Source organism: Hylaeus anthracinus, unplaced genomic scaffold (genome assembly GCF_026225885.1).
Source record: "Hylaeus anthracinus isolate JK02 unplaced genomic scaffold, UHH_iyHylAnth1.0_haploid 5, whole genome shotgun sequence".
In the NCBI taxonomy this organism is placed as follows: Eukaryota; Metazoa; Arthropoda; class Insecta; order Hymenoptera; family Colletidae; genus Hylaeus; species Hylaeus anthracinus.
Genome location: NW_026535322.1, coordinates 7,863,843 through 7,891,558, shown reverse-complemented (window position 1 = coordinate 7,891,558; position 27,716 = coordinate 7,863,843). Strand labels below are relative to the sequence as shown.

At 37.6% G+C, this 27,716-nt stretch overlaps 3 protein-coding genes and 1 long non-coding RNA gene across 4 annotated transcripts in view; 1 reads left to right on the top strand and 3 right to left on the bottom strand.

Moving 5' to 3' along the window:
* Positions 1-22,401, top strand: part of LOC128895872 (uncharacterized) — a 106,098-nt gene extending 83,697 nt beyond the window's left edge. The window contains exon 3 of the long non-coding RNA XR_008461877.1: positions 22,258-22,401. This is a non-coding gene — a long non-coding RNA (uncharacterized LOC128895872). The remainder of the gene's footprint in view (positions 1-22,257) is intronic.
* LOC128895870 (heart- and neural crest derivatives-expressed protein 1-like) lies at positions 11,689-15,376 on the bottom strand. Its single transcript, XM_054158823.1, has 3 exons — positions 13,884-15,376; positions 13,082-13,283; positions 11,689-12,657 (listed from the first exon to the last, which is right to left on the bottom strand). Exons 1-3 carry the CDS (start codon positions 14,177-14,179, stop codon positions 12,379-12,381), a joined length of 777 nt encoding a protein of 258 aa, XP_054014798.1. The 5' UTR covers positions 14,180-15,376; the 3' UTR covers positions 11,689-12,378.
* On the bottom strand, positions 18,381-23,002 carry LOC128895871 (uncharacterized). The gene is made up of 9 exons (XM_054158824.1): positions 22,850-23,002; positions 22,308-22,433; positions 22,125-22,245; positions 20,688-20,949; positions 19,927-20,052; positions 19,710-19,800; positions 19,022-19,158; positions 18,613-18,745; positions 18,381-18,515 (listed from the first exon to the last, which is right to left on the bottom strand). Exons 1-9 carry the CDS (start codon positions 23,000-23,002, stop codon positions 18,465-18,467), a joined length of 1,200 nt encoding a protein of 399 aa, XP_054014799.1. The 3' UTR covers positions 18,381-18,464.
* A 709-nt stretch (positions 23,003-23,711) lies between these two features.
* LOC128895868 (uncharacterized) lies at positions 23,712-27,232 on the bottom strand. Its single transcript, XM_054158821.1, has 9 exons — positions 26,691-27,232; positions 26,439-26,564; positions 26,214-26,334; positions 25,383-25,644; positions 25,095-25,217; positions 24,880-24,970; positions 24,510-24,646; positions 24,196-24,328; positions 23,712-23,840 (listed from the first exon to the last, which is right to left on the bottom strand). The coding sequence occupies exons 1-9, from the start codon at positions 26,841-26,843 to the stop codon at positions 23,790-23,792; spliced, it is 1,197 nt and encodes a 398-aa protein (XP_054014796.1). The 5' UTR covers positions 26,844-27,232; the 3' UTR covers positions 23,712-23,789.
* Positions 27,233-27,716: the final 484 nt, after the last annotated feature.

Here is a 27,716-nt window from a genome sequence, read left to right as displayed (position 1 = left end):
AAAACATATTAACGAATCAATCTTAAACAAATTTCATATAGCGCAAAGGAACAATTATTCCAAAATATACCTTCCATATATTTCACCCTTTCCTCTTCCAAGCAAGGACCTCTGTATCCCTCGCGATGCAAATTTTCGCAAAAATCGGCGGGCAACAGTTGTCCAACGTTCTTTGTACGTTGCCCTGGTACTTTACCCGCCAAACGCCCCGCTCGTCGGACTCCAGTTATTTTAATCGCGCGGGAGAAAGAGAAAGGGCGGGAACCGTCGAAGATGTTCCTGGTCGCGTGCCGTCGTGCACCGCTGGGCCCGACGATCTTCTCGCACATGACACACCGGAATAGGACATTACACATTGTGTATGGCATTACGCGGCCGACGTCCCGACGCGCTGCCCGTCGCATCGCGTCCCGATCGCTGCTGCATACTCGCCACGCGACCGGCACGTGGCCTGGCAATCGCACCAGCCTGGGCCCCTCGGTCACGCCTCGACGATTCTCTGCTCTTCGTATTCGTGCACGGCAATTTCTAACTGGACGAGCCGAAACACGGCGCTCCGAAACCCTCAAACGTTGGTTAAAAGTCAACTCGAAATTCTAGTATTTTGATATAAGGTGAAGATTTGGACGACAAATTCCGCATTCTGATTGCGAGTTGTACGGTTGAATATTCTGTGTTAGAATCTTGGGAGTGTTGAGATGTTTGAAGATTTCAAGGCTTGGTTGAACCAAACCAAATTGGTTCTTCATGGTTGGTGGTATAACCAAAGCTTCCGAGTGTTAGGCGTGTTCTTTGTTCTCTTTCGTCAATATTCCAAGGTACATCCTTCAGGGGTTGTACAGCGGGGGTAATGTTAAGGTAGTTGTTTCGAGATACTCACATACGAAGTATTCGTACAGCAACGCGTTTAAAATAAATGATTCCTGTATGAATACTTATTACACTGACTGTATATCTACATGTACATTTGTAGTACTCGAGAAATGATCAACAACGCTGACTGTTACCACTCAAATTTTCTACGTTCTGTTCCAGATTTTTATGAATCGTATCTCATTGTCAGCAACGCGGTCAATAATTGTTATTTTTTCAGCAAGTTCCTAAATTGCATTTTTATTAAAATTGCACAAGAGTCTGTTAAAATTACGAAATCTTCGTATCGTTTTCGAGTGAAGTTTTGTTAAAATCCTTCATTAAATAAATCCACGGAACAACTACCTCGAAGTACTCGTCCTAGCGATTGTATCAAACTCCGATACAGTTCATTAAAGCTAAAGGAAGATCAATATATAATTGTCTTACGTGGTCGTGGTGTACAAAGTCTCTATGCCTCCAATTTTGTTCGTTTTACGCAAAGTTGACTAACAACAGGTCCCGGAATAAGACAACCTTCCACGGACACTTCTCTGTTCGAAGAAGCGCGGGAAAAACGCGTTATCTCGTCGGGGTTAAGTCGCGTGTACCCGAAGCCAAGTACCGTACACCGAGAAGTACCGATGCAAGGTCTTTATCCTCGCTTTGTCGAGCGGCACATCGTACAATGTCGTCAGGGGAATATTCGCGGCTAGACTCGCGACGATTTCACGAGGTTCGACAGGAAACGTCCATTAGCGGGCCCGAACGACGAGAATTTATGGCACGAGACGACGTTTCCTTTTCTTTTTTTTTTTTTTACCGCTCGTTCCCCCCCTCTCCCTCCTCCTTGTTCTCGTTTATCGGACAATTGCAACGAAAGTCGCAGTATCGGTGAGTTACAACGGCGACAGGTAACCCCCCTCGAGTTCTTCGCAACGAGGCTCGCCGAATCGTCAGGTAATTCTACAACGGCGTACATCGTCGGCATCGACAGGCCCGTCATAAAACAACGATCACCCGAAAATCTGTCGGGCTGGTTCGCCTAAGTGGAGTACCGTGTACCACCACGCGCTTCGGCTACCGCTGTTTTATCTGGTGATCTGCGACTGGCTCCCGGTGCTGGGATCTGGGATGATTGGTCAGAGATATTCACTCTCAAGGGGTTGTGTCATCTTTGTATCGAAGAATAAAGCGGAAATATTTGTTTATAAAATGATGACTCGTGCCAAGATGGAATTAACGTTAAGGGTAGTCTGCGGTTGGCTACCAGCGCGTGGAATCGCTGTGATCTCGGATGATTGGCCAGAGGTACTCACTCTCAAGTGGTTATGTCACCTCTGTATCCGTAAATAAAAGGGAAACTATTTATTTATAAAATGATAATGATATGATATGCTGGGACACCCCGTATAAAATACGCTCGAATCGAGGCGGTATCTCCGAGAGCTCGCGTTTGCCTTTTACATGAATTCAAAGTCGGGTATAATGCATCGAAACATAATCCGTCTTATTCACCGCGCCACACTTTCACGGATTGCTACTTAGTTACAAGCGTATACAACGTTCCCAAGAAAAGCAACTGATTAAAGAAGAAAGTGCAGGGAATACATTCGGCGAGTTTATTGTATCTAGACATGGGCAGGATCTTTGAACGACGAATTGAAAAGCTACATTATTACACGAGGAAAGATTACTCGTTCCCACGTACAAGAAGCTAATGTAACGTACTTTGACTAATACCTGTGAAACTATTTAAGCGTTGGGCAAGTAACGGGTGTTGGTTCGAGTGGTTCGACTATTTGAGATGCTGAACTTTCGACAGTATACCGTAATAGTAAGGGCAATTAATAGACTGCGAATGTTTGTGCGAATTCAAATTTCTACGGAAATGGATAACGAAGTGAAATTTAATCAAAAAGTATGTCTCATCTTCTAAACCAGGGCTTCTTAAACTTTTCCATTTTATTTCATCTTTTTTTTTTATAACACTTTAACGTATTATTCACATATTAATTTGAGTAACAGAAGAAAGTAAAAGAAGTGACACGAACATATAGAACGACCTAATATTATTAATATATAAAAATTTAACTATCGTTTCATAAACAAATTCATTTCCTTCTACTTGGAGCTCTCCCCACAATCAAGAACCGTCGAGGCGCACTCCGGATCAGTCTCCCAATCAGAGTGTCGTTAGTAAAAGAGACTTGGGCGAAAAATAATCGAAGGCCTCGGGTCCAACGATCGGTGGATCCTCCGGGTTTGCCATAGTCGAAAAGGTATATCCGTTCGGGGGCAGTGCGGCACGATCGTAAATTAGCTGTACCGATGACGTGTTGGTAGATGGTTCCACGTGGACGAGGGGATCGTGCCACATGGCACGAGTCTACAGGGCGGAGAATAAATGCGGTATCCATGGCGTAGTGATAGGTTGGGTGGTGCCATCGAGAAGTCAGTGTCATCTGTTGCATCGGTTACATCCTGACCGACGAAGCGTGACCGTGGCCGGTGGTCGGCCACTATAAACGAGGTGCAGGGGAGTAATCGTCCACTAATTGCCCGGCAGAACGCTGTCACTCTGAATCGATGGTTAAAAATCGTTTTATCGGGAGCGACCTTGTCGCAGCGGATCATTTCGTTGGTCTCCGGCATTAGAAACGTAATGTCTGATTGTATTAGGTACCGAAAAATGTCCGCGTGGCTTTATAAAGCACGACTCGAATACTCAGAACTTCTTCAATATTTTACTCAATACCTAATAATCAAGATGATGTCAGAGAAATACAATTTGTTTTTATATAACGTCATATATAGGATACAAAATAAAAACGAAACATTACTGTTCAGTCCTTCATGTGCATAGTGTTATGCTCTATTTACGCTGTATAATGCACTATTATACTGTACTATGGTGTGTAATGCTGTATTATGCAGTGTTATACTGTATTATACTGTATTATGTAGTATTATGCAGTATTATACTGTATTGTGTTGCTCCATACTGTATCATCCTAAGTTATGCTGTGTTATGCTGTATCGTGCTATATTCTACCGTATTATACTGCATCGTGGTGTTTTATCTACTGTTATCCTGTGTTATATTATATATAAAATCAAAAACAAGTAGCACGCCATCATCAATTAACACAGATGTTCCGTATTTAAGGTTCACCGTATGCGATGACTCCTTCATACTAGTAAGTACGCCCAGTATATGTAAGCGTCCTCGTCAAGGACTCGAGTTCTTCTTACGCGATTTAACGAGTCCCTGGCTTATCGCCTTAATCCTCATCGTTGTTATGTTTACCTCGCGAGATGGAAACAGAAGGTACGAGTCGACCGCGCAATAATTTTATACCTCTCGTCCATCGAATAGAGACGGTCGGTCGGTTCGATGGAAATCGAACGTCGCACGGTTAAGTACGATTTCAATTAGTGATCACATTTTCGTGTATTTGTGCCATTCGAGCCCAGCTGTTCGGCTGTGTAAAGGTCTATTAACACATATCCGTAACGTGTCAGTTCCGTATTCGTACCGTATCAATAACGTCACGGAGCGGTGTCGGACGTGTGTGAACATGCCCATTCAAAAAACAACAGAAGAATATTTAAAATCACTGACACTGATGTAACTTTACGAAACTGAATGGATACGGAACTGACATGATACGGATATGTGTGAATAGACCCTAAGGTGACGCGAAAGTGTCAACTCCTGGAGCAAGGACAGCGAATCCCGTCATCTAAGGTAATGTAACGTTGCCTTACAAATTGTTCATATAAGAGAATTTTCACATAACAGACCAAGTGGTTCACCAAGTGGTTTAATACCACATTTATGATTTCCATACCGGTAATCGTAGATCGTTCATCATATTTGTGTGCCAGAGTTGCATTTTCCCTTAAAATTGAAATTGTATAATTACATTGCATTCGTCAATTGTCAATTATAAACTACGATTTCTCGTAGTAATTTCTCTTTAACTTGGTCTTAATATTTGAACATTCTATTTCAAGAAATGGGAATTAAATACTTACTTCGAGAGTTTGAATAATTCTCGAGAAAGTTTATCAGATAAGTGAAAAAACGACATTATTTACGGGCACCCTTAATACGTATTTGTCAATAAATATTAAAGTAATAATGTACATATACATCGTTACACGTATATTATTATATAAAAGTATAACGAATACGTAATACACGTTACAATTATAATAACGTTATTAATACAAATATATACTGGGATCAGAATATAGAAAAAATCTGAATAATTCTTGAGAGAGTAGAGTATTGCTCCTCGCGAGTAGAATCGCTAGGTACGAAACAAGTTGTCACACACCGTTTTGTTCGTCAATATTCCTCGGGCCGTCCGTAACGCTTGGCGCACGAAGCTTATTCATCTTCCAGCCGTGATACCGGTCACAATCGTACCCAAAATACAGTCTACGTGAATGCATCTACAATTTTCAGAGTACCCGTCGCGGTCATCTGTTCGCCATATTTCGGACAAGGCGCGTGCCGTGTCGATAATACGACGGTGCGAGTTCAGTGACAAGCGGTAACCAATTACACCCCGAGAGAATCGATATCGAAGCAATAATTTATGCGAACAATGAGACATATGGTTCGACAGTCGGTCAAAATTGAACAGTATATCGACGATTTGATATTTCTTGCTCCAATGCAGCGGTGCATCTTCGTCGTGCCACCGCCATCTTTTATAATTAGATCGCCAATTTTATGCATTTATGGCGTACAGTAATATGGAAAACTTAGAGAAAATATTAGGTCCACCGGAATGTTCTGTCCGTTCCGGTTACAAATTTTTAACAAGTACGCGCATATTCGTTAAAAACGATATACAAATTGCAATCATGTTGGCAAGATGTCATAAATAATGATAAAGTTTATATTATTCAATAAAATTTATTCAAGGTATGAGAAATTTATTATTTTGTGTTATTCTGAAAACGAACAGAACTTTCCGATAGACCTAATATACATATATACAATATATGTTGAATATAGTCTACAATTGATTTAATAATATGAAAATAATATATACTTAAACAATTATATAAAAGTAATATACAAATCAATTTTTCAACAAGAAAATAGAGGACTTATGACGAGAGATAGAAAAATCCCAAGCATGCAAAATGTATGATTAAAATCTCTAATATTTATTTATAGCAAATGCAAACAGCGGTTCAATTTGAAAGCATTTACAGCTTTCAAAGAAGGTTTCGTCCTAGAAGGAACATAATAACAAACCCATATAATAATAAACACCAAAAGTTACACGTTCTGATCACAATATTGCCAATTGATAATTTACCATGGTCGTGAAACTATCAGAGATAAAACACTCAAAGAAACCAGTTTCTGATAACTCACCTTCCAAATCAGAAATAAATGGTCCCGATACCTTCGAATCTAAAATAATTCGTGTCAGATGAGCCATAATAGGATTCCGTTAGAAAACAATTAATTGCTTCATCTAAACAAGAAACTTCCTTTAAAAACAAAACGAACACCGAGTCATTGCGATTATAGAAAACAACCATGTTTGCGAAGACTCGACACCATCGGCACGCGAATGCGGTGCCCGAGATCGCATGTTTCTTATTTTTTGCTGCAACTGGCACGCTGCGCCGAAGGAATATCATTACGCGAAGGGGGCGAGCATTTGTCGATAAGGAAAGCGTGAAAGGGGGGAGAGGGAGGGCGAGAACCTAATAAAAGAAAGGGTGTAGGTCGAATTGAAAGAGGCGAGTTCTTCGCGTTTTACTAAAGTGCGGTTTACCGTAGCTTTTTTTTTTTCTAAAAGTTTCTGGCAGCCGACTACGATTCCCTGCAGTGATGGCTACCGTATCCCCCTAATTTCGGCCCTGTTTTCTTCTCATTTCTCGCGTCTACGGCGCCGTCTATGCGGTCATCTCAATGCATGCATCGATATAGTGCAGCTGGATTTAGTTGGACAATAGTTAGGTGTAGAAAGCCGAAGAAAGACGGCGAACGAAATGCTTGTCGTCACGCGTAACCTACAATGAGGAACGTAACCAAATTAGCTACGGGTTCCATGGTAAATTATCATTTGGCAACGTTGTGGTCAGAACGTGTAATTTTTCGAGTTTATTATTTGGTTTATTATTACGTTCCTTCTAGAACAAAATCTTCTTCGAAAGCTGTGTTAATGCTTCCAAATTGAACTGCTGTTTGTGTGTTGCTATGAATAAATATCATAGATTTTAATCGTAGATTTTGCTTCATATTTGTGTGCTAAATTTCCTCGATTTTCCCCGAACGTTTAAAATGTTTAATTATTGTACGTTACAAATTGCAATATCTTCTTGGAAAACCCTTTGTTCGTACAACATGCACGGACTGCGTAGCTTTTATGGAATAATAGTTCTTCGTACCTATTAATAAATGAAGAAGTAAATGAAAAGATCAACAAGCAATCGCATAAAGATTTCGTTGAAATTCGATTTTGGTGTAATCGATCGTACGATCCTTGTAATCAAGTGTTAGCGTGAAATGAAAAATAAGACGGATGAGCGAAAACGTGAAATCTGCGCAGAAGACAAAATGCTTCCACATCCAGCGAAGTAGACGAAGGAAAATCGAAAAGCGCAGAGAATTTGTTAGACAGACTTGACCGAGTACAGGCCCTGTCACTGGGCGTGACCAAAAATGGTCGAGTTTTCGGACTTGTACCCAATATCCGTTTCAGGTAAAATTCGCGCCGCTTGTGATCTTTCATGCCGACACAGTTTAAGAGACGAAACAGTGATTTTCACGGATTTGCTTATTTCTTGTTATATTTTCTAACTGATTATACTCGGGATAATATATAATTAAAAAACAGAACGTATATTCGCGAATTTTATATATAATTAAAAGAGAAAATTAACACACCTAATGGAAGCAGAAAATATATATAGATTTGGAAATTATCCATATTGTTACTCATACAAGCATTTATCCAATATAAAAATGTATGTTTCCAGATATAATTAACTCTAAAAATATTGCTGTAAGCTTGCATAAAGGGATTACCTGTCGCGCATTTTAACATCGTATACAAAAAAAAGAAATTAATTTTTAAAAGCTTATTATACGCTTCATTCGCAAAGGTAAAATTCATCTCAGTCATGTGTATGATATTATTAATAAAAATTCGCGAAGATACGTTCTGTTTTGACGCTAAGAAAGCATAATCCCTCGAGAGATTCGCATCTCAGGTACGCGCAGGTAAAGATAGAACGCGATTTCGAGGAGCGTAAAAGGTGGGACGAAAGGGTGGTTTCAGGGTTGAACTCGCGTACAGCCAATAATTCTTCAACAGAAATTATATCCTCATTACTGCGACGCGCTGTTCGATAACGAGGCGTAGCCACGGGTCCGAGGATCGAGTCCCGAAGGAAGGACAATTCGTTCCGGGGCACGAGGGTGAGCGGAACACCGAAAATTTTGTGACACCTCGCTACCCTTATGGTGTCAAAGGCAGCACCCTCGACGGAATTACGATTCCAGCCACCTGACTCCGTGTCGAAAGATTCCGCCACCGCTTCTCGGCTCGACCGCAGAACTCGTTAACCCCTTTCTGTGATTAGAACGCTCATTGCCTTGAGGGAGAGGGGGGAGGGGAGATTTGTTACGTGAACTATTTGGTCCGTAATGCTTTTGAGAAGCCGCCAAAATTCGTCTCGAGAACTCCCACGGCGCCACGATTCGGGATACCCCATTGTACTCGCGGAGAGAGGAAGTTTCAGAATTATCATTGAGATCGAGAAGAAGTAATACGTTTCTCAGTGTTTGGTAAAATTGAAACTAGAATGACACGAGGTTAGTGACACGGCATAAATAATTACGAACGAAATATTAAATATCAAAGTTTAAGGGTATTAGCGAGCGATTAAGTAAAATGTATTCTCTAATGCAACGCAAAGTAATTCGTATTTCAGGTTAAGTAGGATAATTCTATCAGAGACGAAACAGTGAAAGTAATCAGGTGTTTTAATGATTTATTACGATTTAAAAATATCAGCCTAGTACATAATACATACATAATACGTTACATCCTAATATATAATATATTCAAAATATTATAAAGCTTTGAACAAGAAAATAGAGATGATTATATATTCAATAAATTAGAGATGGGCAATATCACGATAAAAACATTGTTTAAATAAAAAGTCGAATAAAGATACTTTATCTTTATCTTACTGTACAAGTTATTTTAATACGTCAATTAAATTTATAAAGATAAAGATAGGTATTTTTGTTCAACAAATAATAAATACACTCTTAACTTTTATTCGATATTTGAAATTTTTATTTAGATACAAATTTTGCCCATCTTTTCAATAAGCAGAGCTCCCACTTTCTGTTCAAAGAAGTCCGATGAGAACGCGTACATATAATTGCCCAATATATCAAGCCCAGAGATCTCTCGTTCGCGTTTAACGTTTATCCCGGTGTATCGACTGCGGTGCACGTCCGTTGGAGTAATTAACGATCGCTAATTATCGGGCATCTGGGATCGGAAGGAATCCTTATTTACGACAGAAAAGTGGATCTTCGTTTGATGAAAGAGAGAAACAAGAAAATCATGCGAAACCGCTAACGAGCTCTATTGTGCGGCACGTGCCGCTGTCCGCCCACGCTTCTTTCACGAAACGGACATTTTTCCCCCGATCTTGCCAATTTGGCGAAAGGAAAGGGGTTACCGATCACTGTCACCCCTTTCTGCCCACTTTTCGGCGTCGTCCACGGTTTGTTTTCGGCCCGAAGTGTTTGATGTTTAGAAGCATTCCCGTCCCTCTTTCTTGCTAGCTGTAGATTGTTTTCAAAATTTAACCAGCTGCACATTTCGGGGAAACGGGAAACGCTTGGCTCCGCCTGCGATCGATTTTGCAACTCACGTCGCGTCGAAAGAGGTCCCAGTTTGGCATTCTTCTTGGAACAGTAATTAAATTATAATTACTTCTTGAAGATTAAACTTATCAATTTTCGTAGAGAAGGTTTATTATTTTACTTAAGTTTCTATAATTATTTTATAATTTCGATTGCTGATTCAACATGTTGCCATATATATTAATTTATGATTTCGAATTATAAATAAAAACGAAATAATACCGAAGATAAATATTTCAAATATATCAAATATTCGATAGATAAATATTTAAAAATTCATGGGTTGTATAATAATTAAAAGTCACCGTTGATATAACGGAATAATTTATATAATCCAATGTAATGATTCTATTAACAAGTTCTACAGTAAAATATAATTGCATAATAAAATTCTCTGCATTGGTAACTTTTAGGTTGATATTAACAGATATTCAAAATTATTAAACAAACGCATTGCAGATAAAATGTCTTGAATTCAGTAATACATGCTACAAAATTAAAAACACAAACTATAAAACAAATAATAAACAAAACTCAGCTTAAGGGTTGGTAAACTAGAAAATAAAATTGCACGTTTCATCTGAACATGTAGACAATACTTTATTTACAATATTTTACAAAATTCCATCGACATAAATCATTCGAAATCTTCGCAGTTTTTCACTAACAAGACAATTGCATAACATCGACGCAAATTTTAAACATATTTCATTTCGAGTCACTAAAGGCTACCTAACACTTTCGAATCGTAATAACAGTTTTGTAAAACCGTTCTTTGGCATCATGGCGTATCCTACCTACGGACGGCACATAAGAATGCTGTTTCGAGCCTCGTGGGCGTTCTTAAAAGTATTCGTGACTAGCTACGATACGAATAATATTAAAAATAAATCGAAGTTATCCACAGCGTCTGAATAACTTTTAGCAAGACACGTTAAACGTTAAAGTTCATACTGATTACAAAAATAACGCATCCCCAAAAATCAAATGGCACTAAAAGCTTCACACTGCTTCTATCACTCGTTGCGCGCCATATAATTTATTTCCATAAAAAAAAAAAGTCTAATTGAATGTACATTAAATAAATCTTCCTATGAGCTATAGAAATTAACAGTAACACGCATTACCGCGATAGGAATAAATAAAGTATAATAATTCGCGCTTATTTAACAATAATCTGACGCATTCGCTTGCGTCGAATATTATTAAATATTTCATTAATCTTTGGATGATTAGCCGTGTTTCCTTAATTACAGATTTAAATAATAGAAATTATGAATATAAAAAGTTAAATAATAAACGAAACTGCTCGCTTAGCAGACGTAAGACTATAAATTGTAGTGCGTGAGTGTCTATTTCGTGCGTCTAAATTATATTACACTTATCACAAATTTCTTAAAATAACACTTGTATAAATAGTATAATAGCAGTAAGAGTACCGTAAATGAAAAACAGATTTTGCGTGATGCATACGGGAATTGCATTTTAATTTAACGTCTCTATAAAATGGAGAACTTCATATAGTTCACCAATTGCTATATTTTTACAAATATGTGACAAAATTCTTCCAATAAATTAATTTTCGAAATCTTAACTTTCAATAACTTATAATTTACGAAAATTAAGTCGTGCGAGAGTTAAATTTATGAAACGTTTTATAAAACTTGTCAAGACTATAATCATATGAAATATATTTTTACAATCAAGCTATCAATCCAATAATATATAATTATAATATCAATTATAGCTAAATATCGCCTAATCATGTCTAGGTTTCTGTGACTCTGTATGTTATTACTGTGTTACTAGCAATATTTTATTGACGAGTGTAAAACAGTACGTATATTGTATATTATTATTTAATATACGCTGTGTTTTTGGAATACGGAGTGTTCTGGAAATTTTATTCCTAATAATATATAAAGACTAAATTTCTTAAAAAATAAGACATTTTTCAGTTGAAATGCTCAGTGGCTAGTGACCGCTGACATATTCGCATACTTTTCATCTTTAGTTTCTAGTTTGCTATCGCAATAATTAAAAAATGCACGAATACACTCAGAAATTTCAGTCGCTAGTCACCGAGTATATAAAAGACTTAATACCATATCTTTTATCTGTAAATGTAGTTATCGCAAAGATTCTATAACATATTGCAGTTTTATCTTAGAAAAATTATTTCTTCGTTATAACATTTTGGTCAAGATTGTTATCTTTCTTCGGGATCAAGAAAAATCAGGAATTAATAATTACTTTTTTTTAATAATTGGGTACTAATGTAGTCAAATTATCTCTTCGTTATAATGTTTTGGCCAAGATTGTTATCTTCCTTCAGGATCAAGAAAGATCAGGGGAATTAATAATAAGTAGTTAATAATCACTTTGTCTTAGTAGTTGGATACAAATTTAGTAAAATAGTTTCTTCGTAGCATCATTTTGTGATGCCTTCTTCGCGAATTATAATTATAACGCAATTTAGTTGCAATTTAGTTCCATGACCGTGTCGCGTAAGCTGTACTGTTTTAATCTTATACTCACTACTTAGCTGAATGAATTCTTTAGCTTACCATTGCCGCTTCCTGCTTCCCGCTTCGTCATTGCCATTTTCCATCGTGTTTTTGTAGAAGATCGCACAACGCCGCGATGTAGGTCTGCGCCATTTGCAGCGTCTCGAATTTACTGAGCTTGTGATCAGCCCCGAGGCTTGGCACGACTTCTCGCAATTTGTCGAAGGCGTCGTTCAGTCCGTTCATACGACGCCTCTCGCGAGCGTTCGCGGCGAGACGCCGACGCTTCAGGACGCTCGGTGACGGTGGTATGTCTCTTGATCGTCGCCTACCTCTTCGAGGGCTGCTCGTGGGCGATACTTGTTTCTGAAAATCAATTAAAAAGCAAACGTCGAGTTATTTAACCCTGGAACGTCACGTTTCATCTTTAATACGTTAACCCATTCACTGCCAGACAAATTTAAACACTTTGGTCGGCAAATTTAATACAGACGTGTAATCTAGATTATTATTCTGATAATAGAAAGTCATATCGAGTTTGTTTTAAAAAGAAAATTTACGATCTTCTTTTGCAATAATTCGTGACCCAAAGGCCTATAAACTTATTCATTGAGTAATTGCCACGAGAATTTGAACTACGAGACATCTCGTAGTTGCCAATGAATGGGTGGTGATGTCGAATAAAAATGTAAAATAAAGTAAACAAAGTCCGGCATTTCGAAACGAATTATTGACGTGATATCGCAAAATTTGAGATCGTTTATCAGTTGTTTTCCATCTCCTTACTCACCTGAACGGACGTAACGGGTTCCCAGCAACTTTTTCGCGGCTCGATCATCTGCATCTGTTCGTTGCTCTCGAGGATATGAAATTTTTGTTCCTGAGGCGGAGTCTCGTAACAATAAGCTGGAGCAAGATACTCCACGGAACTGTCCTCGTGTAACATTGATCTGGGAGAAGTTGTGTGACTTATCACGTGTTGTGCTTCGTATCTAATTCAAACAAAATGATATCACGTGACTCGTCCAGAAAGTCCTGTTCGCGTACTCTCTGAGACCAAAATACAATGAAATGTTGCAATATTCTTGATTCTGACATAGCATATTAAAAAGAATCGCACAGATACCGCACACAAGACGAAGCAAAGCTATATTCATAATTGTGACGTATGGGAATGCAAAGCAATTGTCAGTAATTATAAAGTGATCGAAGATGCAGCAGAGTGATAAGCTTATAAAAATACTCTCACGTTTGGTAAAAATGGTTTAACACTGTACTATGGATGTTTATGCAAATTATTATTTTTATATACACAAATGAAGAACAGAAACTTGTGTTGAAGTTTGTTTTGTCTTCTAAATGTTATAATATACATTTTATTTTTTATATATTTATAGACAACAGTTCAGAGTTTCAGACAGATTCACAGACTTCTCCATATTTCCACTTTGCACAAGTGCATAAACATTCACAGTCTAATAAACGTCATCTATTTCCATATAATTATATAAAATTTCTATAGTTTTGTATCAAATATAAACACAGCCTGCGGGACGAATTTATAGGGTGACGTAATAGAAACGTATTCTTACCTTTGCGGCGTCACAGGTGTCAAAACACCAAAGGAGCTTCTGTCGTACGAATCGGGGGTTCTCGAATATTTAGTAACTACGTCGTTCCCGTAATTGATCGGCTCTGCGTCTTTTCGAGGAGTGTGCTCACCTTTGTGCGCATAACTTTCCCTGAACGGGATTTTCATGGAGTCATAATTCGGGGAGTTGTACGGCGAAGGGTACAAGGATTCGTAGGTCCTCGCTGTGCTCGGATACGTCGTCGCGATCATTTCAGAAGAAACTGGGTAATCGTGGTGATTGGAGAGAAGAGCCATCGTTCACTTCGATTTTCTTCGAGGATTATGCTTCATCCAATATATTATCAAATCTTGTGGTATAAAATTATTATAACTTATAGGACAACTTCTTGCTTGATTCTTCCAAAAATAAGATAAAGGTATCAATTTTCACTTCTGCTCCTCTTCTGTTCACTTCGATTTTCTTCGAAGACTACGCTTCATCAAATATCAAATCCTCAGGAGTGGTTCAAGTCTTATGGCATAAAATTATTGTAACTTACGGGACTTCTTGCTCGTTGTTTTTTCCAAAAATAAGATAAAGGTATCAATTTTCACTTCTGCTCCTCTGTTCACTTCGATGATTTTTTTTAAGATTATGGTTCATCAAATATCAGTTCCTGAGATATAATTCAAATTTAACGATACGAAGTTACTTCCGCTCCTTCTCTTCGTCCAAATCTTCACGCAACGTCCAACATAATTCACACGGTGATCATCCAACACAAAAAAAAAAAAAATAGCGCGACGCGCTCATCCGCGAATTGTTCAATTTATTCAAACCTTTTAACCGTTTTATCACTTATAAAGAAAAACACCAATCAACAGAATACGAGAACCGGGTCCATCGAGGCTTCCACTATCGATCACAGACCATCTGAACGCATGCAACACCAAGTATAAAATCGACGATTACAGTAACACAACATTCGTCACCGAAGACGCCCGCTTCTCTTCATAATTTCGCGGTGTCCTAGCGCAACCATGAAGGAAGACTCGTACGCAGATTCGTATGATCACGTCTCCGCGGAACGCACTGCACAGTCCCAGGATCGTGTCATTAGTTTCGTAAAGAATAACAATGGCAAAGAAGTCACCGATCCTCGCGGTGTAGCGGCTCGAGTTTGAGTGTGGCGCGTGCCATGCGTCCTTCATCGCATCAACATATGGTTCCCACTTCGTTTTATGTCCATTCTATAGGTGCACCTGGTGGCCCGTTCCGGGCTCCTTCTGTAGCTACCCTCTCCTCTTCTTCGTCGGTACCACTTTACCCTGCAGAAACGTGCCGCCGCTACCCGTCGCGGTCGCTTTTTCCTTCCTCCCTTCTTTGCTTCCTGGCAAGGGGCTTATCTGTTCGCGTACACAGAAGCTGAACACTTCCTCGAGGGAAGGTGTACCTGTTGATTTAGATAACGGCAGGAACGGGGAGGGGGTACCTGTTGATTTAAATTTCACGAGGGGAATCTAGGTTTCGCGTGGAAAAGGATTCACAGTGCGTTTGAAATTGTTTAGGGGTAGGAAATGGAATATCAAATTAGGAGGAGCATTGTTTACTATTTCAAGGTAAGGGTATGGATTGATTTAAATTTCACGCTGCAAGGAACATCTAGGTTTTTGGTAAGGAGAGATCGATAGTTGCGTTTGAAATTGTTTAGGAATAGTGGTAGGAAATGGAATATTAAATTTTGACTATAATGAATATAAATATTCACGCTGCAAGGAAGATCTAGGATTTGATAAATCGTTAGTTGCGTTTGAAGTACCTAATAATTTAAACTGCACATGACAAGTAGAATCTAAATTTATTGATGAAAGGATGACATTTGAATTAGAATTAATGAAGAAGTAATGCTAGCAAATGGAATATTCCGTTGGAATGAACATTGTTTACAATCCATAGGAATAGGATGACCTAAGTTTTAGATGAAAAAGGATTTTACAAGCATTAGAAATAACGAAGAAGGAATGATATAAAAGGAAATCCATGGAATACGAAGGAATAGGAATTTCGCTATGAAGTTTTTGGGAGCAGAGAGACTTGGAGGAATTTTTGACAGTTTTTCGACACGCGAAAATGTAAAGAACTCGAAAGGCTGATGCAACGGTGACGTTGCACTCCACGGTGAAAATTTATTTCCAATTACCGATTTTCCAGCCTTTGTCTCGTTTATCCGGAACACGCGGGCAGACTTTCGCTGCTTTGCCGGTTCACTTCGGTAGAACGACAGATGCTTTTATAATGGAAGCTACGGAAATATAATAACTGCATATAATATGTGTATCTTGCTCGTCGGACAAAAAGAGTGACGGAGGAAGCGAAAACAAAGAGAAAAATGTTATACTTACTAGGTAACAGCGACGGTCGATGACTTTAGGAACGTTAAATTCTTCTTGGATCACTATTGCACTGATAGCGTTTTGTTTTAGGAGATTGCTGGGTAAATGTTAACTACAAATTCAAACAACTAAATAACATAAAAACATACACGTTCATGGTTCGTATCTTCTTCTCGTTTCTTTTTATTGAAAATTTAAATATTAAATGTAGCTACAAGAAATAGAGACATACTTAATTAACTTGTACCTGTTTTCTCTGATCATAATAATATTATGCTATGGTATGTTTACGTTTAAAAGATTCCTTTTGATTGTGTTTGCCGTACAACAACTGACATAGTCTCTTCACCTTCTCTTCGCATATTTTTCTCGCCGCTAAAATAGGAATTCGCAGAGCGAACAAGTAAATAAACAAACTGGCCAGCGTTTAACGAAAGCGAAAACGGTGGAGGAAGAAAATTAGCAGAACGCCAACGGCCGTGCCACGGGTCGAATCGCCTTGAGACAATTAGAGATATCCATCTTGCAGCGGGATCTAGGCCCTCTGAGAAGGGGGCACGGCGCGTGCCCTGCGCCAACGAGCAACTGGGGCGCATGACGAAAGGAACTGCAAGGTGTTACCCCGCCGAGTGCAGAAGATTTCAGGATAAAGAACGCCGACTAAGGGGGACGGGGAGGGGAAACTGTCTCTGGGGCACTCAGACGTGAAAACACAGTCCTTCGGGGAACCCGTAGTCCGTTAACCCGGAAAAGTCGTAATTTCCTCGAGATATTCCTAATCAACGCAGACATCTGTATCAACTTCTTCGGCGACTCTAATTATTCATTGCAATCGAGCCAACAGAAATTGTGTTTGTCACTCGACCGATCCAACCAGAAAACTAGATCGAAGCTGAAATCATTAGTGGCTATTGAAGCATGAAGTTTATTAGAATTTTCTTGATCTTGTAATTTTCTCTTAGCTGATGATAAATATTTTTCTAAAAATGATACGACTGTGTATGTAATAATTGTATAGGTATATTGAAATTATATATGTAACATGAAACGTCCACTGCAATTATGTGCATTAGGTGCACACGACACTTACAATTAGGAGTAATAACGATAGCAAATGGAATATTCTGTTGGAACGAACATTGTTTACCATCCCTAGGAAATGGTATCTATTAATTTAAATTCTATACTGCGAGAATAGGATGATCCAAGTTTCAGATGAAAAATGATTTTACAAGCATTAGAAATAATGAAGAAGAATTTCTTATTCTTCGAATGAGAGTTATTAAATGAAAAACTGCACTTAATGAACGAAAGGTACGAATTCGGTGTTCCACGTTCACCGAATCGCGTCATGCGCCTCTGCCACACCATATGGTTCCCGGGAGTTCGATTCCTTTTCACGAGAAATAGATTGTGGACACCGAAACCAGGAACACCGATCTATCACACACGGGGCACGTGCCCCACATCCCACCTGGGACTAATTGATTTTTCGTTCGCGTACCTATCGAAGAAGTCATTCGAAAGTCGATAATAACTTGTTAACGCTCGTCACACTGGTTGACGTTATTCATCAGGAACCACTTTTAACCTCTCTTCCCCGAACGCTAAAATGAATTTCAACGTAGGCTCGCGCGTGACGAAAGATTCCCTGGTTATTAATTGCGTTTGTCTCCATTTGTAACGATCAAATTTATTTGTCAGTTTTCGAAACGATCGATGGAGATGAGAGGGAGGGCTAGGTAATACATCAGCGAAGCAATTATAATTGTCAATCGGATTTACAGATTTCACGTGTTTTTAAAACAAGAACTCCGAAGATAAAAGATGAAAATGGCGATCGAATTTTTAACCGACTTCGAAAAGGAGGAGGTTACTCGACTCGACATGTTGTCTTTTTTTTTTTCTTTTTTTTTTAAATATATGTTACTCGATTACGCCGAGATGGCTTGATGGCTCACACTTTCTAGTGAGAATCTTGATATGCTAGAGTTAAAAAAATATACAAATAGAATAGAATTCAATAGAATAGAATAGAATAGAATTCAATAGATAGAATTTATGAGAATAACTCTATTTTTATTTCAAGTAGATTAATGTTCATTCGATTTTATAATGCGTGCCATTTATATCGTCACGTTTCCTTCGTTCATCGCATGTCGCCCTTCATCGACAGATATTAATTGTTGTAATTAATGATTGATAATCATTGAAAGGAACACAGAACCATGCAGTAAGAAAATGATGTTCGTAGGACCTTAACAAATATCGCGGAGCATAGAAATTATTTAGGTGGAATAACTTAATCACTAATGAATATTGCTGATATTATGAAAAAACAAAGCAAACCTTACCGACGTGAAGTTTTCTAAATTTAAGGTGTACAGTTTGCCAGCTGTTACTTTAATAGGTGTTACACTTTTTGCCAACATTACGTGCAGTAGTTTTCTGGAATTGATAGACGACTGGTACCATTTGCCGCTTGTCCTAAAAACACGCAATTCCCTATTAATCTTTGAGCTCCCGGCACTGTGATTTAACAAAATCTGAAGGTATCGAAAAAGAATATAAACAAATGTTTGATACGATTTTATTTTCAACGTGTTGGCTCTTTTGTGTTTTACGATTGCAGGTTTACAAAATGGCCAACTATTAACAATGAAATGAGGCTAAGTGAGGCTAGTATTCTCTTATTTATTTTTAAAAATTATTTTCTATTTTTCTATTCTATTTTACAAAATTACACGCGATAGAAATTCTTACGTATATTCAAAGATGCGATCAGTGGAGTCCATTAATTGTTGCCCTCGCCAACTATCGAGCAAAAGGATACTTAACAAGCACATCGTAAACGAAGCATACCTGAGAGATTTATTTGGTGTGTCCAAATTCACTGCCGCCTAATTATGAAAGAAATACATAATTATAAATTCGATAAATTATGGATTTTTCAAATGGGGATTTAGGAAGTTTTTTTTTCTAATAAAACGCAAGTAGAATATGCACACGTTCTTTATTTTAAATGAAAGGATACATAATTAACACATTGAACGCCATGTCACCCATACATGGGTGGCAGTTATCTTCACTGGAGAACTACAAAAATTAATTTCGAAAGGTAAGTGTCAAAGAAAATGTATTCGAATGAAATACTTGAATCTCAGTGAAATTACAAAAATGAATACTGTAATAAATGTTTGGTTACGTAGTTTCCAATAGTCTGTAAAGAAAATTTAATCGTAGTAGGAATTTTTAAGAGAATCAGTCTGGCAGTCAACGTGTTAATTAATTATTTAAGATTATTTAATTATTAATTTTTTATTATTTTACCATGACTACGCTGACAGAAATATTTTGTTATTGATAAATAAAATCCCAAAGCCTCTTTTGGAAAATCCTTTGTTGGAACGTTGGTAAAATATAAGAATTTTTTTATTTAAATGAAACCAACCTGGAATTGAGTGAAGCTCACACCGACCAAATTGAATCCTAATTGGAAGAAGAGGGACACCGTATTTGCATCTTCAATAGATCTACCAAATCTTCGATGCGGCAGAGAACAGATAGAGAATGTCGATGATTTTATTTGAACCAAAACAACTTCTAAATAATTCACGATAATATTGATAAAGAAACAGAGAACAAAGTTTTAAAGAATCAACACTTACTGGATTATGTGTTTGTGCAGCATTGAGCAGGTTCTGACATTCTGGTACGGTGTGTCTTCGCGCTTGTCAGGATACAACTCTATATCTCTTATGCCTTTATCTTCCACGATTTTTCGTAGTCGATCCCTAAACAAGTGCAAATCACCATTCGCATTAGATACCGATTTCGAAAGTTTATAGAAATTATCGTAGAATGTTGTATCCTTTGTTCTATATGTTATTGAATATATGTATTTGTCTAGAATAGCATAATTATGTTAAAAATATAAGTCACTCTTGCTATAAAAAAACTATTTATATTACGTCAGATTAAAATATATTTTTAGAGTCTCATACAGGAATGATTTTAATATTGCATACTTTTTAAATGTTTAGAAATAAATTCATACATAAAAAATTATTAAATATCACGTCACGTTTCAATCTTTACTGTATCGCAGTATATAATATTTTCATTATAATTATAGTATTTTCAAAATTTCATCCAGAAAATTAATGGTAGCTGATCGTTACACGAGCGCCTCCCCTCGAATCACACATAATATAATTAGCTGACACTGGACAAACTAATTAGCATGCATCACAAGAAATAGTCGACAGATAGAGACCCTTCACTACTCACATGTACGTCAGCAAATATACATACTTCCACACGGGAATGCGTACAAAAGGCAAAACGCAGGCGCAAAAGCTTTCTCAGTGATTCCTGAAAACGGCACACCACATCTATCGGTATTCGCGACCGGCGACTGCGTCATTACCCCAGAATCTCGCATAGTCCGCACTCGTGTTGCACGTAAAGTACTATCATCGAATCGCATGCGACGACGATCATGATGAACGCCACGGTGCCAAAGTACGAGTGTATCAGCACGGGATAGTAATACGTCTCCGCATCCACGAAATATTCGACGCGAAACATTAGGGGCCGTTCGCCGGATAGATTGTAGAATCCCAATGCGTCGGCTACGTTCAACAGCGATGGTACCATCATGAAGGGTGTCATTGATCCGAATAGAGAGGCTGTTGTTAATAAATTAGAAAATCAAATGGTGGTTTCTGTTAGGATGTGAACACAGTGGAAGCAAAGAAAGAACACAATGGAAGAAAAAGACGGTTGAGGTTCAAAAAATGGGGTACCCTCGAAACAAGTGCTGATTTTTTTTATTATAGGTAGTCTTTGAGTTGAGGATTACAATGGTGGCCATCTTGACCCTTAACTTACCCCCTCCCTCAGGGGTCAAAAACTGAAATGGTTCAAAAAGTGGTTTTTTGCACCGATCTCGATGAGTACGTCATTTCCATTTTTTTTTTGTACGTGAAAGAATATCATAGCACCAGATTCGATATCTACTGTCTGAGTAGGTTTGGGATAAATTTTTGGCTGGGTCGGCAATATCGAATATTGTTAATCTACATACTATCTACGCGGAAATACTGTTTGAATAGGTTTGGGGTAGTTTTTGGCAGAAGCGTCAATATTGAATACCGTTAATGTACGTACTATCTACGCAGAAATACTGTCTGAGTAGGTTTGGAGTAGATTTGGAGTAGTTTTTATTGGGGGCAGTAATATTCAATACTGTTAATATGCATACTGTTTACAACGGAAATACTGTCTGAGTACATATAACCTTATTATACATGGAGCCTTAAGGGAGCGGACTCCCGTGCCTTGTATGCGCTCGTATGCACTCACACAGCTCTACATCACTGTATACGTACACGGAACTGCAAGGGCTTGCGTATTGTCCTATTTTTGTCTCGACAATGCAAATTCGAGACCTCTCAATAGTCGTTTCCGCTAGATAAATGTTCTCAAATGTTCTCAAACTTGTGCGCAAACTCCTATGGGTAGTTTACTTTTGCCTTTTTGTGTCATACTTAATAATATTCAGCAGTATTTCGCGATCAAAAGAAGCAATATGGTGATGCGACAGTGCTGCCGCGTTGTCTGAGCTAACATACGCTGCTGAATATTGTTAATTATGACACAAAAAAGCACATACAAGGCACGGGAGTCCACTCCTTTAATGTTACTTACTAAATCATGATAAATAAAACTCCCGCAAATGAGTGACTCATGTTATCAAATGTTTCAAACTCGATGTACCATAAAGCTTGCAACGAGTATTTTAAATGACTATATCAAAATTGTGTAACAATAAATAATATTTGTATACAAGAGAATAGCTCACCTGCATAATTGAAAGTAATTCTCTTTCCTACTGCATAATGTCGTTCGAGAATGTCGAGCTCGTTGCTTGCTACCGAATATATCCTCCAATCGTCTCGCATTATGTTCAAAAGATTCCTCATCTGTATTTACAGTTCAAGTTCGATGACAACTATACTGGATCAAAGATGCGAGTGCAACATACCTGTTTGCCGTTGAAAATGAAATTGACAAATTTGGCAATACACATCCAGCTTATGATGAAAGGAGCAAAACCCTCCATGAACACGTCGATGTCGCCTACGTTCAACCCACCAAACATCCCTCCACCCTGAAAACCCACCGACGCCTCAGTCTCAACGGAACTGAATTTTCCACGAAAAGGAAAATGTACAATTGGTCATAAAAAGAATTCACACTAGTACAAAAGGTACTGTCACTTCGTATTATTTTATCCAACACAAAACTTGTTAAATATGATTCATAACAATGTTCATTTTAACGTTAACGTCATTTTAAATTCTATTCCTAGTTTCTATTTCAAATAACGAAAGTCTTCTTATTTTATACCCTACATATTTACAACATCGATATTTCAAAACATATTTTAATACAATTATATAATTATTTTGATACAAATCTGCGATGTCCAGCTTTCAGAATTTCATTATTTTCGTCAGTTCTCGGCATTAGAAACGTAAAACATCCTCCGGTTGCGAATGCGTTAATTTCTGAAAGTTTTATTACCTGAAGGATCGTCTGAATAGCGATGGTCGGAATGAAAAGCACGCCAACTAAAATCTTTTCCAACATAGTCTGATAAGGCCACTGACCGATGAAGTATAAAAAAAACTTATTGACTCGCAAATACTTGTACTGACTACTCTCCATTCCATCCATTTCGATGATTCTTCGGTTGACTCTTGGCGACTACTGCTCTTAGAATATTTCCTATAAAATGTCGACAGCGGTCATGCGCGGCCCGTAATTGCCGAGTCGTTAGGCATTCCGTTTGCTAGCCGGACTAGATGGATAATTGCACAAATTTGATTCGTCGAGTCATTCGCGCACGCAGAAGGGTGAAAATCTAAACGTATATCTCTACCCGTTTCTCCAGAAATTTTTGTATCGCTGTGATAGTTCGCAGTCCCTCGGAAAATGAAAGGATCGTAGGTAACGTTACGGTTGGAAATCGCGTCAAAAGAATTCTTGAGACATCACGCGTCATTTGTGCATAGCGAATGAAACCCTGGGGACTTGGACTGTATCGAAGCGTGGGATATATACAGTATGGGAAGCGCAGAGGGACTGTGATGTTGTCAGAGATTACGAGTGTTCGTGTTCGTTAGTTTCTTCGAGTTGTGAGAAATTAAGAAAATATATGATACCCACAGTTCCGAGTGCTGGTCGACGAACAATTCTTGAGGTAAACGCCACTTTGAATGATAATTGAAAATTTAATAATTGAAACTTTATATAGTTTTATTTTATATAGTATAGTCACACTTTATATGAAATAAATACAAGAACATAAAACCAATACAAATTGTTCTGTTTTTATTCGATGTAAGTACATGTTCATTTGGCGTTCTACTGTAATCCATTCATACCAATTTGTGTTCGTTTCGTTCTTCTCACATCGTTTCTTGATTAGAAACATCAATATTCGTCATCAGTTACTTGAAATTCATTGAAAGGAGCACAGAACCATGCAGAACGAAAATGATGTTCTTACGATCTAAAATTAATTTAAAACATAATAACCATTCGGATTATACAAATAAATATATTTTTGTATTAATATTGCTTATAGAGTGTATTCGCTTGATTCGAATATTCATTTGTAATAGAAATTCAAAATTAAATAATTTGTTGAAAATGTAGCAGTCTAATTGTAAGTTTGTATCACTTTAATTCTCTCTATTTTTAATTTGTATTCATTACACGATACCTTTATCTATTCTTCTAAATCAAAATAATTCTTAACAAATATATTTAATATTCGACTAATTAAACCACAATGCATTGTTAGCACGAACAAATGTCGATATTTACTGTATGTATGAAGTAGAATATTACAAAGTAGATCTTACCGACGTGAAATTCGCTAAATGTAAAGTGTAAATTTTGCCAGCTGTTATTTTAATAGGCTGTACACTTCTGGACAGCATAATACTTATGAGTTTCCTGCAATCCGTAGATGACTGATACCATTTGCCACTGGTCCTGAAAACACAAATTCTAATTTTAACAATCAACAACTGATGCTGCAATCGATGGTAAACATCATTTCTGTCAGGATACGTTACAACTTTCTATCTTGGTGTAATTTATATTTTCAAATGACAGAAAACCATGCGATTCATTTTCTACGAATTTCTGAATCATACGCGATGAAAATTCTTACGTGTAATCGAATATGCGATCGGTGGAGTCCAAAATTCGTTGACCTCGCCAGTTATCGAGCAAAAGGATACTTAACAGGCACGACGTGAACGATGCAAATCGGAGAGATTTGTTCGGAGTGTCCAGATTCGCTATTGCCTAGTTGCAAAACGAATACATAGTTAATTAGTTTATTTATAAGGTGCTTGGCTTACGTCAATTTGCTGTTACACTTGATACTTTATAAAATTGTCACTAGATTAACTTTTTATTTGTAAAATGTTAAAAAAATATTCTTTTTTTTTTATTAAGAAAATATTGTATTTATAGAATACATATAATTGTATAAATACTGTATTTATAGAGTGCTTGGCTCACATCACTTTACCAACCTGAAATTGAGTGAAGCTTACACCCATCAAATTGAATCCTAATTGGAAGAAAAAGGACGCTGTGTTCGCATCCTCGATTGTTTTAGCAAATCTTGAATGTTCAATAAACAGATGTAAAAGATGATTGTTTAGGTAATGCAAAACAATTTAAGGATATATTAAGAAAACCATAAATAGAGATATATAGAAAAGTATATGAAGAATTCGCTACTAACTCAATTATATGTTTATGTAGTATTATGCAGGTTCTGAGATTTTGATACGCTCTGTCTTTGCGTTCGTCAGAATGCAACTCTATGTTTCTATCGTCAGACTCCGCGAATTTTTGCAGTTTTTCTCTAAAAAAAAAAATCTGTGAATCAGTACTTTAATTGTACATCGATTTTGAAATTTTAAACATATAAATATAAAACATTCTACAAGCTTTAGTATAGCTGTAACGTAATTTGTTGAACAATTCGATTTTAATAAATGCAACGTACATTTTAATTTCATCTAATTACCCTAAAATCTCACAAAGCCCGCACTCGTGCTGAACGTAAAGTACTGTCATCGAATCGCAGGCCACTGCTATCATGATGAACGCCGCGGAGCCAAAATACGAGTGTATCAACAAGGGACAGTAGTATTTATCGGTATCCACAAAATGCTCGACTCGAAACATCAGTGGCCGTCCGTCAGTCAGATTATAGTATCCTAAGGCGTTGGCTGCATTCTGTAGCGACGGCATCATCATGAAGGGTGTCATTGATCCGTATAGAAAAACTGTTGTTAATACGGTATAAATCAAATGACTGTTTCACGAATTTTTCTCGATTTTTCAAAGTAGTGACTCTAACGGTAATTGAATCGGTTGTTTTAAAAACGACGCGTAAGATACTTTCAATGATAATGATGGAAAATGATAAGCATTACTGTTTCCCTGCAATTTACAGTATAAGAATACGTACGGACATCTATGAACAGAGTTAGGTGAATTTTAATTCGGGGTAAAGAATCAAAATTCCAGATATATTCTGAAGAATATAAACAATGTCATTTTGTGGTTTGACCATTTTGTTGTATTTCAAATCACTTACTCTTATCATTCTAACAGTTTCTATAATTTTATGTAACATTTCACAACGACTTCCTTTTTTATTTTATCGTGAAATTAAATATTGTGAAATTAATATTTATAATAATATTTGTACACTGTCCAGAAGTTCGTGTTATTATTAGTTTCATGATAATAAACACTTGTAATTAGTAATCGAGAAATACTGAAGCACGTAACGTCAGAATATCAAAACAAACGTATGTATGTGTTGTTATAGAAAGTAAAGCAACCTCACCTGCATAGTTAAAGGTAATCCTCTTTCCTGTTTCATAATGTCGGGAGAGAATTTTGAAATCACTAGTCGATTCCGAATACGTCTTCCAATCGTCTCGCATCATGTTCAGAAGATTTCTCATCTGTATTTTTTAATTCAAGTACATTCAACGCGATTGTTCGATATTAAATGAATACTCTTTTATTTTGAGTCAAGAATTATATTTAGAAGACGTGGAAGACGTACCTGATACCCGTTAAAAATAAAATTTATGTATTTAGCAGTGCACATACTGCTGATTACGACGGGGGCAAAACTCTCCATAAACGAATCAAAGTCACCTGCAAGAAAAGCTGCCACCATTCCTCCACTCTGAAAATTTACACGTCGCGCAACATTAATCATAAAGACTTACTATGCATTACTATGCAATGCATTTTTCTATAATTTTATTGTGTTACAACGATCATTTACATGCGCGTCACAAAGTTGTAATACCTGAAGAACCAGCAATGTACAAGCGATTGGTAGAAAAATTAAACCGACGAAAACCTTATCCCGCACAGACTGATAAGGCCACTGGCCAATGGTGAACAAAAAGTACTTATTGATTCGCAAATAGCCATACTGTCTCCTCTCCATGCCATCCATTTTAAAGCTTCTACGGTTGCTTCTGTTCGACGACTAATCTTACAATTTTTTCATACAGAACGCCGACGTGCCTCGCGAGCGTGGGAGCATGATTGCTGGGTCGTTACACATTCCGTTTAGGATAATTGCAGAAAGTAAAATCGTTGAATCATTCACACGAGCTATTACGAAGAGTATGGACACATGAGAAAGTCGCATAGGAGAGTCAGTATAATTTTGAAATCGAATTAGCTCCGTGTCCCTCGTAAAATCTGACGCTAAGTAAAACGTAACTTCGCTACCACAGTGTCCATTAAAAATGGACGAGGTTGGATTACAGTTGTAATATTGAATTCTATTACAAGAAAATTGTTTCGCAAATATTGGAAGTGCGACAGTGGTATGTTAAATTTGTTGTATTGGCAATAAAATGTGACAACACACACATGTGCTGCATACAGTGTAATGTAATATACAGTGCAAGACTACCTTCCCACTATCCCATCTCTAGAGGCTTGATTCTTCTAACATATCCTAACACATAAAAACTCCTGACACCTCCTGATGCCTCCTAACAGCTGCGAACACACATCCTGACTGATTTTATTTTAAATCATGGTACGTATCAAATTCTGGCCGATTTTACATTTTGGTGTCAGAAGCACATGCTATGAGGTGGAGGTGGTACGAGAAATACCAGGTACGTATCAAAATTCTGAGGAAATATTACAGTTTGGTATCAGGAGCACATGGTATGCGAAGAGATGGCACGAGGAATACCAGGTAAGTATCGAAATTCAGGCTAAATTTTACTCCTGGTATCAGGAGAACATGATGTGCGAAGAGGTGGCACGGTTGCGCCTACGGACAGGCAACCGGTCCGACATATCTGTA